Source organism: Epinephelus moara, chromosome 21, assembly GCF_006386435.1.
Source record: "Epinephelus moara isolate mb chromosome 21, YSFRI_EMoa_1.0, whole genome shotgun sequence".
NCBI lineage: Eukaryota > Metazoa > Chordata > Actinopteri > Perciformes > Serranidae > Epinephelus > Epinephelus moara.
In genome coordinates, this window is record NC_065526.1 from 32,669,652 (window position 1) to 32,687,590 (window position 17,939).

At 39.5% G+C, this 17,939-nt stretch overlaps 1 protein-coding gene across 1 annotated transcript; it reads left to right on the forward strand.

Moving 5' to 3' along the window:
- Positions 1-15,571: 15,571 nt before the first annotated feature.
- On the forward strand, positions 15,572-16,996 carry LOC126382848 (gastrotropin-like). The gene is made up of 4 exons (XM_050032944.1): positions 15,572-15,786; positions 15,918-16,093; positions 16,263-16,352; positions 16,864-16,996. Exons 1-4 carry the CDS (start codon positions 15,588-15,590, stop codon positions 16,912-16,914), a joined length of 516 nt encoding a protein of 171 aa, XP_049888901.1. The 5' UTR covers positions 15,572-15,587; the 3' UTR covers positions 16,915-16,996.
- The last annotated feature ends 943 nt before the right edge of the window (positions 16,997-17,939 follow it).

Here is a 17,939-nt window from a genome sequence, read left to right on the forward strand (position 1 = left end):
AGGGAGGGAGAGAGGGGGAGGAGAGAAGGTGAGGTGGGGGGAAGAGGGGGGAAGAGGGAGGGCAGGGGGAGGGAAGGAGGGAGATGGCTCAACTTACCCCACTCCTATGCTCAACGTACCCCAGACACAGGGTAAGTTGTGCCACGAGACCACTTTTTTTGGACATGTTATATTATCAAAACAGTTATGTTTACACCCATTCTGTTTGTTTGCAGGGATGCACAACATCCTGAAATATATGCACATATATTAGTTAGCAACAAAACTATAATAGCCTTGATGTAGTGATCCTGAATATGAAAAGTGACTCATCTTACCCCGGTCTCCCCTACGCTTGCTCACAGGCATGGCTTACTAGACACGTAAATGCAACAGGGCCACACTTAATGCTTTTAGGTACACCTCTGATTTCCTGTTATGACAAATGTCTGACATGAAAAAAGGCTCTATCTTGAGTAGGTATCCTGTAGCAGGACTGAAATTAAGACCTATTGGCACCAAGGTAACACAATTATGCACAGTCTGGCATAAAGAGCACAGAACATGGAGCAGTGAACTAAATATTATTGTTTGCTGAGACATTCTCACCCCCTTTTCTAAAGTCGGATGAAGTGAGCCATTATAACAGCTGGTTTTTTAGTTGTATAATGGTGAAGGAATATGAAACTGCTACAGAGCTGCACAAGGGGAATTTAAGTGGAAAACAGCATCATGATGAGACTCTGAATACTAGCCCAGTTTGAGCGACTCTGAATGCCTGCACAATACAGAGTGGTTTATAATTTCTGGTAAATTGCCACAGTGGCAATTGTAGTATCCTCTGTGTGCACTGGTTGATGTGAATATGGCCTAGTCCCGTATATCAAAATGGGAGTTTTTGACCACTAGGAGTACTATGGAGCAATGTTTGTATGACGGTGGTACCAGTGTAGTTTGTGTCCAGTGCATGTACATGAGGATACAAATGCAGGTTTTAAAAAAGGAAGGGGGGTTAACACAAGGATACACACAAAACACTTTGGTAAGAAAATCTGAATGAAAAGTGTGTTAAAAGAAATTTCCACAGGGTAACTTTAATATGTATTTGAATTTATTACTAAAGACTGAGCTCATGTTTGTTATTGGCAGATGAGAGGCTCCTCTGAAAGCTGTGTGATGTCTGACACTTGGCTGACATCACACAGTAAGCATTTTGCAGACTGTGTGTGTGAGTGTGTGTGTGTGTCACTGAGTGCAACACAGCACCGTATGACCAGTACTAAAATAACACAGGACACACTTGTGTAGCATTATAAGCCATATTTTGCTGCTGGCAAGTACTTAATCCGCTCTCCATTTCAACACAAGTGTGATACAAGCACACACACACACACACACACACACACACACACACACACACACACACACACACACACACACACACACACACAGCTGATTGCCAGAAGCCCATTTAAAGAGTGATGTCCCTCAGCCTCACTGCAGGCACAGCTCCAGGTTGATTACTGCTGAGTGCCGCACAGCTCAGGCATGACTGACTTTCTGGCACTCAGTCACTTAGATCAACTTATGATTTTGCAACCAGATGATGGGTTTCATCTTGAGTGTTTAGTGAGTTATGGTGCTTTTGAGATGATGCCAAGCACGTTACAGGTGTCACTTACACATCAGCACTTTTCACCATGTGAATAACTTTTGATCAGCATGCACGTTGATTAAAATACTTTGAGCACAATGACTAACACAGACACGAATATACTAAGAAATCTGAGCAACTGCTGTGCTGTGAGCGTGCTTAAATCTGTGTTTCCTGAATCTTGTTTGTGAATGACTTTGTGTCGGTTTCCTTGGTAACAGTGTTAGACAGTGTTTGGGCTGCGGTCAGCTAGAGGCAGACTGTAATTAATAATCAGGTTAGGGGGAGAGGATATTGAAGCGCTCTCGAAGCTGCTGCTGCTAACTTCCTAGCTAGTGAGAGGGACAGGGATACACACTCACACGCAAGGGCACAGAAGCACACACACACACACACATAATTGTTGATAGTGAGAGAGGTTTGGGAATAAGAGGCCGGTAAGTGTGCTTGAAGGTGAGCCACTGGGTTGTTTCATACAATGAGGGTTAACAAGAGGCTGCAGCAATCTCCCCGTGATGGGAGCACACTCAACCAGCAGGCAAGCTAGTGTTAATCAGCCAACCAATCAGCTAGTAGCTCCCTGTCAAGTGTGTGTGTGTCTGTGTAATTAACAAGCATGAAGCTCTAAGTGGTTGCCAATACAGACTCGCGGAAAGGAAAAGGTCTTTTTTCCCAATCCCTACAGTTTCGTACCTCAAGCATAAATCACGTTTGTTTAAAAACATCTATCAGTCACTTTGTCATCACTTGTGTGTGCCTATGTGCGTATCCATGTGTTTCTTTGTCCTCAATGAGAGAAGTCCCATCTGTTGGTGACATCATCCCCATTTATGGACAATGGGATGAACCCAGTGCCACCTGTATGTTATCAAAGTTATATGGGGGATGTGCCATTTGTCTTGACAGACTTGATTTATGGCTTTCATTGTTTGCTGTGGGTCCCACAATCTTGGACATAAAGGGATTTGTTTCAGCGGGGCTAAGGCCCACAGGGTATTACTTGATTTGATTCATATTTGCATGAGCCGGATTCTGTAAATTTGCCCTGTTAGCGCAAATAGATTTCTGCCATACCTGTCACTTTTTAGTGACGCTAGCTGTGTGGCTCCAAGGATAGCAGTGCAGTGGGTGAATTGGTTGGAGTGTATCTGTGTTCCCAGAATCCTATGTTTCCATGGTCCTGTGTTCCAGCTCAATGTCCTCTTAACATGACACATTACGGAGACCTTTCAAATGGTTTTATGTTCTCAGCAAGGTTCCTCCCCTGGTCAAACGTTCATTGTATTTTTCCTTTGATCAAAATGTTGAAATAACCCACCTACAGTTTAAAGCCTGCTGATGTCCTTCTCTTTGAAAACCATGCCCTCAAATTTGCAGGCAAGACAGTTTTCTTGACTTTAGAAATTGATATCTCCATGGTGGCTGAATGGATTGCATTTGGACCCATACAGAAATGTTATATATGGCTCTATGTCAAGAGTGATATTGCCATATATGTTACTTATAAGGCAATATATTATTATCACATGCATACATCCTCTGAATATATGAAGTTATAAGTTTATAACATTATATAGAAATAGCCAAATTAAAAATTGTGTATGTACATACATTAAAAATATCTATATGGTGATTTTTTTTATAATGTATCATTGCAACCATATATGTCAACTATTTATATTTAATTTATTAATGCCAGTTTATGAGAATAACATATATGCAAAAATTCAACACCGGCTTTCCCACTGGAGCCCAGGGTTCAAGTCTCTTGCAATGTTGATTTATATCAAGAGACACACACTCAAGCCTCAACATAAGGCTAGGACCCTGAGAACATATGACCCAGTTTGGTCAACCACTTATATCCAGTCCAGACTGAAATGACTCAAAAACAATTGGATGGATTGCCATGAAACTCTGAAAAATAATCATCACAAAGCAAGTGCTCCTTTTACTGAAGGATAAAATAATTTATGATTTTTCAGTCCTCTTCACCTCTCCTAAGAGCCAGAAAGAGGACATTTGGGCCAGAGGTGTCAGCAGTTTTCTGTTACTTGAAAATTCACAAAAATCTCTCACTGGTACTTGTGGTTGCTGATGTGGTAAGTGTATGTACCAGTAGAAATTTTATTTCATTGTTGCAGAATCAGACATCTTGCATGGACACCAGCAGCCAGGATATAAATCCTCTAAGACATTCCTTGCAACAATACTAGTACTTTCTTTATGTGTGTATTTCCAGCATATAAAGAAGGTCAAATAACAGACTTCAAAATGAAAATTACTATCTTTGGCACCACAAACCCAACATTACAAGACACTTCAAAGCCTCCAACCAATCACTGAACCAATCACGGTGCCTAAACTGTGATGCACTTTTCTAATCACATCTATTCACATTCACAACTTAAAAGTACATGATTTTCTCCTTCTTTTTATTCCGTACATTTTAAGCTCACCACGAGGTGAATGTCACACATAATCTGCCACATTTAGGCAAACTTAGCCTTGAACTTTTCTCTAACTCAATTTAACCATGGTCCTATCGATAGTGACTCTAAACTTATATTGAACTCAGATTGATCCATACAAATCAAAATTCTGCTGATAAGAAATAAATGATGGAATCAGATGCATTATGATCAGCGACCGAGAAGACTAGACAGATCGACCTTTGAGATACATTTAACTATATTTGCATATCCACAGTGATAGATTAAGCTGTTTTGTACAAAAATAATATGGGTGAAAGAGCCATTACCATCAGGAGCCGGTCTACCTACAGTACAGTAACCCTGGCCTCTTTCACACCTTAAGCATGCCATGCATTTTGCACTGCGAGCTTTGAAGACCTAGTTAAGACCACTTTAAGGTCAGTACGACAACTGCATGGCCCCTTTTTACTTGTCTCTGGTGCAACAGTGTTGTTCGCCGACCTTCTTGTTCTCAGTCTTTAGTGAGACTTGGTAGGTCACATTGACAAAGTCCATAACAGCACAGACATTGTCTGGGACAGAGCGGGAGGGACATTCGTCAAGGACAAAAGAGGAAGGAGAGTATGGAGGCCTCAAAGGATGGTGGTGTTTTTTTTTCTTTTTCTGAATAAGTGTTTTTGCATATTTCCTCTGCCCATAGGAACAATTAGGGTGTTAGTCAAGTCCAGTTATAATCCACTGCCAGTTTAGGGACCTCCATTCAGACAAAGACAAATTTTTTATGCTTTATTTAAAGAGCAAACATATAAAAAAAGGGCTCAAGAGGGGCAAAAACCTGTGACAAAGTGCCTGCTGGACTCGAACGCACACCACTACGGTAATCACTCAGCTTTAATGGTACGCTTCACTAAGCAAGAATTTTGGAATACTGTTTGTTAGCACTATCACCAGGAAACGTAAATGCCAACCCCAGCGTTGTCCACTGGCAACACATTCTCACTCCGATCTGGTCACATATCAACGTTTAGTCATGGACTTTTCAAGTCCACATATGATGTGCGAGGTACCCTGGGTGCATTGGTTGTTGACGTTCTGGGATGCTTTGTCAGCTTGTGCCTGTTGCATGCATTGTTAGTCTTCAAAAGACACTTCCATTTTCACAGGAAATGTATAGTTTGCATTCAGTCTCTCAAAATAAATGCACTACCTTAGCACACCACCGCAAATTGACGTATTTTTCCCTTCAACAACAAACGCACATGGTTACATTTTGCCAACACACACACGTGGTTGGTGTCGGTGGTTGTTGTACCCATCCACCATCCCTCCCACCCGCCTCAGTTGGACTTCTGCCACCTTAACTTTCGTTGTTGTCCTGCCACGTTTCCCCTTGATGTCGTCCGGCACTGTTAAACAATAACAGCAACCTGCCACATATCATGCCAAAATGAAAGGATGTTTTTTTCCACCAGTGTCTGATGCCGGAAGTCACTGACCAAGCACCTGATTTTGACGATTTCAGTGTAAGACTGGGTTGCCGCTTGGCATTTCACCTCACTATATTTGCATTTTTTGGCACTGTGTGTGCGATATTCTTAGTTTCCTCTTGGATGCATGCTTCTGGCAATCTGGCATGTGGTCGCTACCTTTTAAAAAGTTTTGTAGTAATTACCTTTGTATGAGTCTATATGTCTTTTTTTTGGTTGTGTTTTTTTTCGGGAAAATCCTGCATAGTATATTTTTAATCTAAGAAAATGACCATTTTCATCGACAACATTTTGAGAACTTTGTCTGAGCAAGAGTTAGTTTCGTTGCTATGCGTTCAGTGACAGTACCTTCAAGATGTGTTTTAGTCCAGCTTAGAACAAATGCGTAAAAGCTGTCATACTAACACATTGTAGCTTCTGTATTTACATATGAAGAAATAGAAATGGAGACATGGTAATTAACACACAGTAAGCTTACACATTGCAGCTATAATAAGCCAAAGTCCCACCTGCTCTCCTAGCTGGCCTCTGTTTCATTAGCTTATGGGGTTTTCTCACAGGACATTTGTTTTATGGTCCTTCTGAAGCTATATCGTGGTTATCGTTATGTTTTCTCTGATGGGAACTCACCTCTGTTACTCCAGTAGATCTATAGGACCATAAATGTGTTACTGCATTGTCTCTTGAATATATAATTATTTAAATTATCTGATAATTAAAAGCAAACTAAAAATATTACCACTGTTCTCTGACTTGCTCTCACACGTATTACAAACCTCTTTGTCCTTTGTTCAGCCCAGCATACGCCTTCACCTCTTTACATTATTTAAAGCACCAAGGTATTTCTTCTCCTCCCTTCTCCTCCTCCCCTTTACTTTTTTCTTTGCTCTAGCTGCCTTTCATCTTAACTTTCCAAAGCTTTCATATCTCCTCACTCCTCTCCTCTTCTTGCCTCATCCTTCCTCTCACCCATATATTCTCTTCCCTTTATTCATCCCACCTGATCTTTCTTCTTCTTCCCCCTCACCTCTCCACTCTTTTCCTGGCTTCCCTTCTTATCCTCCTTTTCCTCCCTTGTCTCCTTCCCCCCATCCTCTCCTCTCATCTCCCTCCACCCCTTCCTTTCTCCTCCTCTCCTCATGCCGTCGACCCCTCCTCTCACCACCTCACTTCACCCTCTGATGATTGCCGAGCACATTTCATTTGACATGAAGACAAAGGGCTGAGTACACATGCGGTTTCTCTGCAAGTCCTGTGTAATATGAAATATTAATGTAGGCATAATTTGGCTCCCTGGATGAAGTGGGAGTGGTGGGGGCTTTATAATCACCAGTGACTGCCGTTTCCTTCCCCAAAGGATGGTAAGGCTGTCAGGATGGATTGAGAAACAGTAAAGATAACAATAACAGAATGCTTACTGTTGGCGGCTACCGTGGCCTATTTCTGTCGCGGTGTTTAATGGTTATATTGGCTCATTGCCCGAGTTAGTGAGGCAGCTCTCCCTGTCAGGCTCTTTAAAGTGAAAGGTGCTATGTGCAGCATTTTTCAACCATCAACTGTCATGGTCAAATTAGTTGTGATAGACTGATATAATTACCATAAACAATTGGTAGCCTCTCTTGCACATCAGTGCTTTTAATCTCTTTACCTACGTCTCATATTTGTCATAAACCACTTTGCTGCAATGATGTTTCTACTTGTTCTTCCTTCCCCAACCTTAGCTCCACTTGATTTCTTTTTGGCTTGGAGGATAATCAGCTCCAAACTTGCGATTTCTAGTAAGTATGATTTGGTGCTGGTTATAGTCGTGTAGCAACATCAGGTTCAAGCTTCCTCCATGCTCCTGAAAGTTGGCACAAAGGTAGTTCCCAGCCCCTGACCTCGTGTTTTACAAGCGGTGATAAATGTAAATGATCCCTAACACTCCTAGTTTTGTAATGAGAGAGCACAAAAATCCAAAGGCTAGTAATGGTGGAAGGTAACTAAGCACATGTAACATTGTGCTGTACTTAAGCACTACTTTGAAAAACCAGGGCTCAAATTAAGTGTTTCTACATCTGATCCACACATTCTCCAACTCCTCAAATACCGATGCTTGGTCTGTGGCCCTGCATGTCAAACTATGATGCTCCGTAAATACCTTGCAAGCGCCACTTTTGGACGCCAATGTCTGCTCATTGCCTGCTCCCTGTCTTTTCAAAATAAAGTTCTGTTTTCGTGGGCAATGTGCCATTCTGCTTATTAAATACACACAGTCTTATTTCAAAATAAACCTCCAATTTAGGTTTACATCATTCTTAGGTTTACCTCTTTAGATTTAGGCAACAAAATAAGGCTATGTGGTTAGGTTTACAGATCATGTTTGGCTTAAAATAACTATGTTTTCTTAACATAATGTAAGGTCATGTATGTCAGATAAAATACACCACATATGTGAGGTACTACACTTTGTTGTAAAATAACTCACTAATAACATTGGGTTTCATACAGGACACCAACAAATGTCTCTTGGTTGAAAATTCTGTTGGTGTTTGACCCATCCAAAACCACTCCCAGCCACCCTACTCGGACTTTCCTGCTCTTTATACTACTATGTTGACAGTTTTGGGAAGTAACTAGTTGTAATCAGCTACTGGGAAAAAAAATATGTAATTAAATTACAGTTACTAATCCAAATGTTGGCAATTACAAAGGGGTTGCATCCAAATATGTTCTTTTCAGTAAAAAGTTTATATGTATAGTAAAACATTCGTTCTGTTGCTTTCCATCTTTTCACCTTGCATGAATTTTGACATAGTCTATTTCCGGACATTTTTCAGCTTTATTGCCCTGTTTAAAACATTTGTAAAAACAATCAAAAAGTAATCAAATGTAATAAGTTACATTACTTTGATGTAGTGATTAAAAAGTGGCATTACTTTTTACATTTTAACAGGGTAACTGGTTATCTTTAACCTAGAACATTTCAAAAGTAACCTTCCCAACACTGGACTCTGAGGGCAATTGACCAAGCATCGGCATTTGACGAGAGGGGAGGATGGGTTGATTTGACAGGTGTGTTCCTTGTTACATGGCAGATACACATTTATCATACAAAATATTATAGTCATTTTATAAAATCTGATCCATTGTCACACAACCTTGACCAACCGTAACATTAAAACACTGTTTTGAAATGTATGGATCTTTAAAAATAATCTATATATTGTTCTATCTCTCTGCAAGGGGCCATTTTGCATAAAGAGTACTTTTATTTTTGATGCTTAAGCAGTGTAGCAAGTTGTAAACACAACACTGACCTATTACCTTAGAAAGCTGTTGTGGGAGCCATATGTTTATTTGTATTCACATAATTTACTGATTGTTTTCTATTTGTGTTTGTAATATGTGCACCCTCCAGAGGTGGTGATGGGGCTGTACTTTAAGTTGATATGCATGGTGGAGAGAAGGCGGGTGACAGCAGATACCGTCACTGATCTCAGCCTCAGCATCAGTACAGCCATAAGCTCTGCAGCTGAATGGAATCAGCAAATACTACAGTTAAAACATAAGGATACTGAAATCACTGCATAAGTGTCATGTTACTGGCAACCTGACAAATCTAAGTCCTATATCCACTCTCTTTTATCTTTTTTAATCTCCACTAACTCCTGTGCAATTATAATTGGCTCTTTAGTTGTTAAATGCCCCACTATATTCGTCAGCAAGTTGCTAACTTTGCTTGTCTGTGGGTCAGCTATGGGTAATACATTAACAGTCAGTACATTCAACCACAAAAATATAATTTTTTTAGCTGTCTTTTCACAAACTATACTGGCTGACAAGCTTCTACAAAAGCAGCCAAAACTAGCTTGTTGAACAAGGACACACTATCTCTCTATCACTTGTTGGAATGTATGCTTGTTAAAGCATATTTTTATGTCTCGCGCTGTCACCTGCAGTTGTTTCAGTTACACCATCACCTCTCTCACCTCTTTGAGTGAGTAATTTGAGGAATTATAATGTACCTCATTGAATAAAGTAAGACATATTGCTGTATGAGCATACAGGAATGTCTTTCTAAAGCTAACTGTTCTCAACGTAGCTCAAAACTTTTGCATCAAAGCCAAGCATATGCAGGCACGCACACACACACACACACACACACACACACACACACACACACACACACACACAACACACAGAAATACTATTTTCCCATGGGAACCAGCTTTTTGCGCCCTCTTTTCCCTCTCTTTCACTATCTCTCTCTCTTACACACACACGCACAGTCACACACACAGTCACACACTCATGCCGGGTGACACCATGAGCACACACAGACAAGGTCACAATTTGTCTTTCACATGTTTAATTCTCTATATATAATTTTGTTCTCTTTCTTTCTCTCACACCCACTCACACAGACACATACACATGCCTCTGTAACACACACATAAACACACACACTCACACACACACACCCACACCCACATGGGCTACAGTTGCATCACGAGTGAATTACCATGCCGTTCCGCGTTATTAAACATGACACTCGGCCCAGATAATGGAGCCTTTCTTCATCTCAATTTGGAAGGCTAATCTTATTGCTTTGATTAGCAGCAGCTTCATTTGCATATCAAGGCCTCCCCTCCTTTAATTCCTCCATCGCAAATCCCCTCTTTATAGCTGTAGATAAAAGGAATCTATCTATATGTATCTTTCTTTAGAATCTTTTCTTCCTTCCCCCTCTTCTCTTCTTTTGTTCTTCATTAACTCCTTGTTCATTTGTTCATATTCTTGTTTTTCATGTCTTTTTTTGTAGTCATCACCAGCTCAGCGTAGTCGTTGTTTTTTCTCTACTTCTCTCCACATATATGGAAAGATACCTATCATAAAACAAGAGGAGAGGCAAGAGTAAAGCATGACTTCATTGAGATGCGATTGAATATTAGGTAATCCTGGTTACTTATTGTCCCGTAGGATTCACACCCTGGAAGAAAGGAAATGTTTCAGCAAAAGTTGAAATTACAACCTTCCATTAAAGTGTAACCACAAGGTTACAACATCAACAATAAACTTCTACAACTGTACTATGCACTACTTTAAGTGGTTCAAATCTGGTTTGACATTGAGACAAAAAATAAATAAAGAGAACGATTGTTGTTAAATTTTAATTTAGTACAGGACATCCTGCATACAATCATATTTTGCTTGCAGGAGAATCAGGCACATGGCAATGGCATCATCATTTTGCCATATGGATAATGCTAAGACATAGCCTTTCACAAGATCTTATCACACTTACCTTTTTACTTACTTGAACCAAACACTACACCACTCTGTAAACCACTGACATGACTCTCAGAGAATTGGAATTACACATAGTGGTTTATGTATCTACTAGAGTGTATTTCTGCACACATGCAACAGATACAATATGATCTAAATGTATATGTGATAAGCTGTGGTGTAGTAGTAAATATAACTACCAGGTGGTGATCAGCAATCACTACAAATCGAAAGTCAGTAGCATTCTCTGAAAAGCATTAACGCTACCCAATGTGATGTACATTGTTTAATATTTTTCATCATGGTTTATATTTGCATTGCAAGTTGGAGAAAGTGAGGTTTAGTGGAATAGTATGCAAATAAATGTTGTAAGAGTGGGGATCCTGGCATCTGATATTAAACTAACCAGTTTTCCTCTAAACCTGAGAACTAAGCTTCATATCAACAATTGTTTTTAATATATTGTACTTGTGAAGCCATACAATATATTTCAAAACATAAGAGCTACAAGCTGCATCTCTTTGACATCAAACAATGGCATGATTTAATAAGATATAATGATGTGGAGGCAGCCAGCATTTACTTGGTTTAAAGCTACAGTTGGTAATTTTCTATAAAGAAAATACCTTTTGGTCATGTTTGCTGAGACCGTCACTATATGCACTCAGTATTACATGAAACAGATAATCGGTGAAAAAATATTTGAGTATTACTTATAATGGCATGACCACATGGAAATGAAGACAACCAATCAGAGCCCAGAAGCTGTCAACCATGTCAATCACTGCTCGTGAACCGTGGTCAAATTGTCAAACTAGGCAGTGCTGATGAAATATGAATCAAGATTCTGTAACTGCATAAGTATTTTCACACTCATATTTTAGTGTACTGTTTAGCTGTTAAAAAGTTTGTAACCCAGCTGCCATGTTGAAAACAGTTGAGTGAATATGAAGGACCACCCACTGGCATGTAATTAATTACATGGATGTTAAAATACACAAGTGTTTAATGGTGTAGTTGTATTTATGGTGTGATTTTCCAAAACTCTCAAAGCATAATAACTATTGGCAGTTTTGATATTTTATGTATTAACACGCCAACTCTTATCTCAGCAATGGAAGAAATAGTTGGATCATTTACTTTTGTAAAAGTACCAATACCACAATGTAAAAAGTGTAGGGAAAAACTGTGTTGTAGGTCATGCATTATGAAGTTTATTTAAGTAGAATTGCAATACAATACAATACAGTGATAGCATAAAAAATAGTACACATTATGTAGAATGGCCAGAATAATACATTCAATTCATTGTAAACTTTATTAATGTTGTAGTGGGTAAAGGGTGTAATTTAAACTACTTTATGTACTGTCAGTGTGATCTGCAAAGTAACTAGTAACTAAATGCCTCAAATAAATGTAGTGAAAAGGTCACTTTAGTGGAACAGAAGTATAAAGTAACATGAAATACTGGAAATACTCCAGTAAAAATACAAGTATCTCAATACTTGCCAGCCACTTTCCACCACTTTCTACCTCAAACTCAACATACTGGAGATGCTTCTTTGTGAAAGCTGATTCAACTACAGTAGAAAGGAAAACTTAAGACCACCAAGGTGCCTCAAAATAGAACCATACCTGTGGAAATGTGCATAACAAATTCATACAGTAGCTTGAATATTATGTGAAAAATGTTGAATCAAGTATCTTCTTAAAAGTCAAATGCAAGAGCGTTAAAGGTCAACCTGAGCCATGTCACATTTCAGAACACTATTCACCCAGCTGTAAAAGAATAATGATGCTGCAGGAGGGAGGATAGCATGTTAAATGTGATGAGAAGTGGGTTTTTTAAACTGCATTGTGCACTTCAGCACACTGGCCTCTTGTGTCAGTGTGTGTGAGAGTGAGAAAGAGACAGTTAAAAGAGAGAGAGAGATAGTGGGTGTCTTTTATAGGACGTTGGCCAATATGATGTTTTATCTCTCTATAAAGAGCTCCAAGGTCATGTTGACTTTTCATGGTTTAGAAACACCGTTAACAGAATTACAGGATAATGTTGCTTCAACACACTAGTGGCTGAAAATCGTCCATGAGGTGACAACATGCCTGAAGCACCTCAGGCTTTGCTTTCAATTCTGACAAAGTGTGAATAGGTAGAAGCTTTTGATGCTGCACTTAACTTCAATCTCACACAGTGCAGCCATTTTCACAGTCCACTGTGGGCTGTGTTTTTCTTAACGGAAGATTTAAGAAGTGAATGTTTTTGTTTCTAGTTTGCTGTTTTTATGCACTCTGTGTCCAGACATCTACTGTCAGGACTCTGTAGGGTATAAAATGACTCTGTATATTTTGTGGTATCGATTTTGGTTAATTATGTACGAAAAAAACTTTAGCTTTAATGACATTAATATCAGGAACATTCCAAGGTTTTATCAGTTTTATCATCATTAGTAATATTTTCAACAACAGCTTTTTATTTGTTTTTTCGGATTGTTCACACAGATTGGCACAAATAAGACTGGATTGCATATAAAAGCAAAATATGATTACTAGATAAAAGGACTCGGAATGATAAAAACATACAAAAACAGATAAATATCAGTATAATGTCATAAAATTAGAGATATATGTGGTAGTAAAACATAAACACATTCACTATTCATGGCCGGAATAACAAAGCTGTGGGCTGTGGGGTGAAAATATTCTGTTGGGCCCCTATTAACCCCTACACACCCCCGACACACATGAGACATAACGTTAGTTACGACAGGGCACTGAAGCTGCACTTGCATTATTTGATTGACATTAGCTTCAGTCATGCCTCAAAAACAATTGCTCATTCACCAGCTGCTTGGCTACCAGCTGACTAACATCCAGCCTGTCACTACTACCACAGCTTCCTCCACCACCTCAACCTCCTCACTATGTTCTATATTTTTCTGTATTGTTTTTCAAACTAGGATTCAATGTACAAATCTAACTTTGTAACAATTTAAAATGATTTTCTAAGACTTCAATTTTTTGAGCCTCTCATCATCTGTGACTAGCAATTTTTGCAATGCATGCCAGATGATTCTGAACCCAGTCCGTTTCTGTAGTAAATTTGTCAGAAGAAGCTTTGACTTGTTTTCATTTGTCACTCTATGGTGGTAAAATATGTTACGTGAGCCTTCAGAGGCTGACTAACTCTACAAAATACACAATACACAGAATTGTGGACACATGCTTGCAACATTAAGGCAACAAACAACCCATAATGCAACACTCTGTAGGAATCCCTTTCCATTCAGAACAAATATCTGATGCACTGAAAATAACGCAATTATCAAGTTTTCAACAATCTCCTCAAATATTGTCTCCAGAAAAAATGTTGCCTGCTATTTGGGATAATACGGTATTTTCAGAATGCTGTCTTGACATTCCGTATGCATGTGTTTGCCCACAATTCATAGATACTACAGGAAAAAAGACATGTTGGATTTGTAACCAATTAATCTCTTATTCATATGGAGCATACAGTGCACAATGAAAAGCAGTTCAATAAATTTCATATAAAGACCAAAATCAGCAATTAAAAGATTGTATTGGCACATATCGTCTGTGTAGCCAAAGCCTGATATTTCTAATTCCTTTGTGCCACAGAGCTCCATTGCTGTCAAACTGATTAACAACACATTTACGCCACATGCTTACACTGGGCGACCTTTTTTTTTTTTTATTGTGATGAACACGGGCACAGTAGTTATTCTGAGTCTATTCCACATACAGCGTCTTGGTTGCTTTAATAATTGCCATTAAACCAGATAGTCCTCAACAAACATACTGCTTATTCCTGTTTGAGTGATGTTGGCTAAAAGCTACAGAGCCCAGCTATGTTAAGAAGTTTCATTTATCTATTCAAAGAGTTTTGTCTTTAGTAGAAAGAAATAGGCATGAGACCAGAGCTACAGGCAGAGGGAAGTCAGGAAGTATTTAGACTGACACATTGTTGGTTTGGTCTTTTCTTGGTATTTACCATACCATACCATACCATACCATACCATATCATATGAGCACAACATGCATTTTTAAGGTTTTGAAAGTACATTAATTCATTGGGCCCCTCTGCCACACAGGGCAACAAGATTTCATAATAATGCAGGACCTGGTTAATATTGTGCTTTAGTGTTGCAAATTCTGTAAAAGATTTGCAATTGATCAACTGAAAAAAAAAAACCTTGACACAGGGTGAACCAGGGCTTTTGGGTATTGGATATTTAGTGGGTCTTGGGCAATTGCCCAGTTTAAAATCCAGCCTTGGGTTTACTTTTTATACCAACAAAATAATGATCTGTAACCCTTACATAAATGTTTAAGTACTGCAGTACTACTGAACTGAAGTACTGGTTTCATCATATTCTGGAGTTTTCAATGCCAGTCTATAAATAAGCACCTTGAACAAGTTTATGATGATCTTTTTACAGATCAGACCATTCACAATAACGGATAATAAACTACTTCAAATACAGGGATAATATTTTCAAACAAAGCTTTTTATTTGATTTTGGACTCTGCAGCAGTAAAAGTGGAGGGTGCAACCATAAAGCCATCACATGAGAGTTCATTGACCTGGAGGTGAGCTACAAACTCACACTGATGAGCAGTCAGCATTTTACTCACTGCTTTGGAACTCCATAAACGCACATTTATGCAGGTTAATGCCCTCTCCCTTGTAGCCCATTGTAGTCATCATCTTGTGCTGTAATTGCACTCTTGTGTCATCACATGCAGATGAGGGAGGTGGCGAGAGGTGTACAGTATATAAACAGGGAACAGTCTAGGTTTCAGTACCTTGCTTTCCCCTCAGCTTGTCTCAGCATCTCTGCTCTCACGCCTCCACACACCACCACCAACAAAATGGCCTTTGCTGGAAGATGGGAAACTGAGACCCAGGAGGGATACGAGGCATTCTGCAAGCTGCTTGGTGAGATAGTCTGAATCTAAGATCCTTCTCAGGCAAACACATGCATTTTACTTCCCTACTTCTGTCCTCTCTGATTATCTGGACTAATCTGGGCTATTATATCCTCACACTCTTATTTCTCCACTCCACAGGTATCCCAGATGACATCATTGAGAAAGGCCGTGACTACAAGCTGATCACAGAGGTCACTCAGGATGGCGATAACTTCTCCTGGACCCAGATCTACCCAACAAATGCCAAGGTCACCAACACATTCACCATCGGCAAGGAGTGCGACATGGAGACCATCGGAGGAAAGAAATTCAAGGTAGGAAGCAAAGAATCCAGAGCTTGTTCTTTCATCTAATTTAGTCTTAAAGCTCCAGCTGTGCATCACAGAAATATGCAAGTATGAAGGTGATTATAAACCCAGCAGAAAGAGAAGGAGGATGAATGTACCCTGGTTCCCTGACTGATTCTAACCTGTGTGTTTTCAGGCCACAGTGCACATGGAGGGAGGCAAGCTGAGCACGACCTTCCCCAACTACCACCACACCACTGAGATCTGCGGAGGCAAGATGGTCGAGGTAAACACATTTGCTGAGGCTTTTAGAGCTGAGAGGCTAGCGTGATGACAGCAGTTATTACACTTAACACCCCGCAGGGATCATTAGAGTCATTAATGTTATATTTCTGCAGACAGCGATGGGTATTTGCTAACAAGTAAAACTGTCTCAAACACAGGGTCCTGCAATTGAGTTCACATTAACAAGCAATTCTGACTCACATTTAACCTTTAAAAACTGAGTCAGTGGGAGAACCCTCCAATTTGTTTCCACATTTGCAGCTCCATGTTTTTCAATTCCAATTCCTGCTTTTTCGGAAATTTTAAAGAATTAATTTGTAAATTCTGGGAAATGAGACGCTAGCTGAAATGCATATTATTACTGGTAAAATTGCTGAGGAACTATTACAGTCACCATTTATATTTGTAGAAGCACAACAGTCTCTTTTGATGATATATATTGAAGCAAACAAGACACTGCATTAACATTTTCCTTGCTTTTATAATTTACCACTCTTCCTGTCTCTCTGTAGACCTCCAAAGCCGGCTCTGTAGTGCTGAAGAGAACCAGCAAGAAGATCTAACTGCTGACTGATCTTTGACCTCTTAAACGGTTACAATGGAGACCTGAGCTACTACTGCAATTAATAAAGAAAGAACAAACATGCACCTGTGTTTCCATCTATACTTTCTACTGTGTGTGTTTGTATGTATCATTGTAGAACAGTACTTTTCAGGATAATGTGTGCTATTTGGACATGACAGGTTCAGTCACTGCTTCTTTTGAAATATAAGAGTTTATGCAGAAGTCAGGAAAAGGCTTTTGATTAATGCTACAGCTTAAAGGGAGTCAATGGATTCAGCTTTGCAGGGATTGGCAGCAGAAGGAGCAGCATAAGACTTCTATTAAAATGTTTTTGACTCTTAGAAACATGCTTAACTAAAATAAGTTAATCTACGGGTCCTATGAGCAAATTTGCATTTCCATGACCCGCCCTACTCTCCCTTTGATTGGCTAGTACTTTTTTCCATCTTTGGATGGATTGGATAGGTTTAGGCAAGAGAACTGAAATTGATTAGGGTTAGAGTAAGAATGTCATTGTAAACTCATCAGATGCAGAGTAAGGCAAAGCAGGGTGGGTCATGCTTTTGCTTTCATAGGAAATGCAAATTTGTGCCCTATGAATAGGATTGCAAAGGTTCCCTAGCCAGTATTTAGGCCACCTTAGCACCAAAATCACAAATTACCATAGAAGTAGCAATAGCCATTAGCTTCAACAATAAGCTTTTTTTTTACTGAACTTGCACCTGTCTGTAAGAAAGTAAGAAATAATAATAATGAGCTAGTAGAGCACGGTCTCAGTCTGAAGTCGTCGAAATCCGGTGCTTAGGCAGTGACATGCAGTGTAAGAAACCAACGAAAAAGATGTTCTTTAACGTTGGCAGGATACACGGCCTGAAAGTCCAAGTTGGGAAGGCAGGAGGGTTGGTGGATGGGTCCAATAAACACCAACTTTCACTTGAGAGAGTGGTGTTCATGTCCCGTAAGATTCTAAAGCCAAACCCTGTTCTTTTTTCCTGACTCTAACCACTTCCTTTTGCTGCCTAA